Source organism: Perkinsus marinus (genome assembly GCF_000006405.1).
Source record: "Perkinsus marinus ATCC 50983 genomic scaffold scf_1104296934368, whole genome shotgun sequence".
Taxonomy (NCBI): domain Eukaryota; phylum Perkinsozoa; order Perkinsida; family Perkinsidae; genus Perkinsus; species Perkinsus marinus.
In genome coordinates, this window is record NW_003214825.1 from 45,609 (window position 1) to 46,968 (window position 1,360).

General features: G+C 43.7%; 1 protein-coding gene across 1 annotated transcript; it reads right to left on the minus strand.

The window, feature by feature from the left end:
* Positions 1 to 32: 32 nt before the first annotated feature.
* Positions 33 to 1,360, minus strand: Pmar_PMAR022573 (hypothetical protein; the record flags this gene model as incomplete). Its single annotated transcript, XM_002784884.1, has 5 exons — positions 33 to 59; positions 402 to 545; positions 595 to 687; positions 731 to 816; positions 1,270 to 1,360. The coding sequence occupies 5 exons, from the start codon at positions 1,358 to 1,360 to the stop codon at positions 33 to 35; spliced, it is 441 nt and encodes a 146-aa protein (XP_002784930.1).

Consider the following 1,360-nt stretch of genomic DNA (forward strand, 5'->3'; position numbering starts at 1 on the left):
GCTCAGCGGCTGAGGAAAGCGATTACATATATTCATACTCCAACACTGTATAGGAAACTCTGAGCTCAGCAGCTGAGGAAAGCGATTACATATATTCCTACTCCAACACTGTATAGGAAACTCCTGAGCTCAGCAGCTGAGGAAAGCGATTACATATATTCCTACTCCAACACTGTATAGGAAACTCCTGAGCTCAGCAGCTGAGGAAAGCGATTACATATATTCCTACTCCAACACTGTATAGGAAACTCCTGAGCTCAGCAGCTGAGGAAAGCGATTACATATATTCCTACTCCAACACTGTATAGGAAACTCCTGAGCTCAGCAGCTGAGGAAAGCGATTACATATATTCCTACTCCAACACTTATCAGGTGTGGGAATAGAACCCGGGTGGACCCACCGCGAAAATAATAACACCCATGCCAACCAACTCCACTGCTGATTCTCGTCGCAACTTGAGTGGCTCCTCAACATCTGCATGCTGCCAGATCACACCAGGTGTCAATCGAGCTAGTTCTTGCATATAATCATACGAGTCGTGAGCCTACAAAAAATGCCCTCGCTGGGATTCGAACCCGGGGTCTCTGGGCTACTTCTGATGAGGGTGATAGTAAATTTTCGAGCTGTCGAATTAGAGCTATGGTTTCGATGAGAGCCGGATCATCAGAAGCGTAACGCGAGTAGGCCTGAACGCTGCGAATGAAAACAGTGCGAAAATGAAGTCCCTACGGTTTCAGTAAGGTTGTGAATCAGCCACTGTCGAGCTTGATTGATGATTTCTTGATCGGTAGCGGCAACGACAGGAGTGAAACCGCCTATGGGAAAAGGGAATATCAGAATCCATTGGTGAAAATTTTGAGGATTTTTTCGAGAAATTTCTACTCCTGAGCTTCGGTATGGAAAGCAAACAGTGATAATAACTATATGAAGAAAAATTTGAAATTTTTTTCTGAACTTAATAATTCATAATAATAACAACTCGTGTGTGTGAGGGGGAATATATACACATGGTCAACTACATGTGTTGGGGAAATTCTGAGTGGAAATTCTCATTGGTTTCTGTACATTTCTACCAGAATTCGTATAATAAGCTTTGGAAACTCCTAAGCTCAGCAGCTGGTGAGGAAAGCGAATACATATATTCCTACTCCGACACTGTATAGGAAACTCCTGAGCTCAGCAGCTGAGGAAAGCGATTACATATATTCCTACTCCGACACTGTATAGAAACTCCTGAGCTCAGCAGCTGGTGAGGAAAGCAAACTTACCATTTTCTTGAGTAAAGCAATCATCGAGTAACTGCCTTGGACAGGATTGGCTGCCGATCTCGAATAGGATGAATGCTCCGTTTTGCATCAT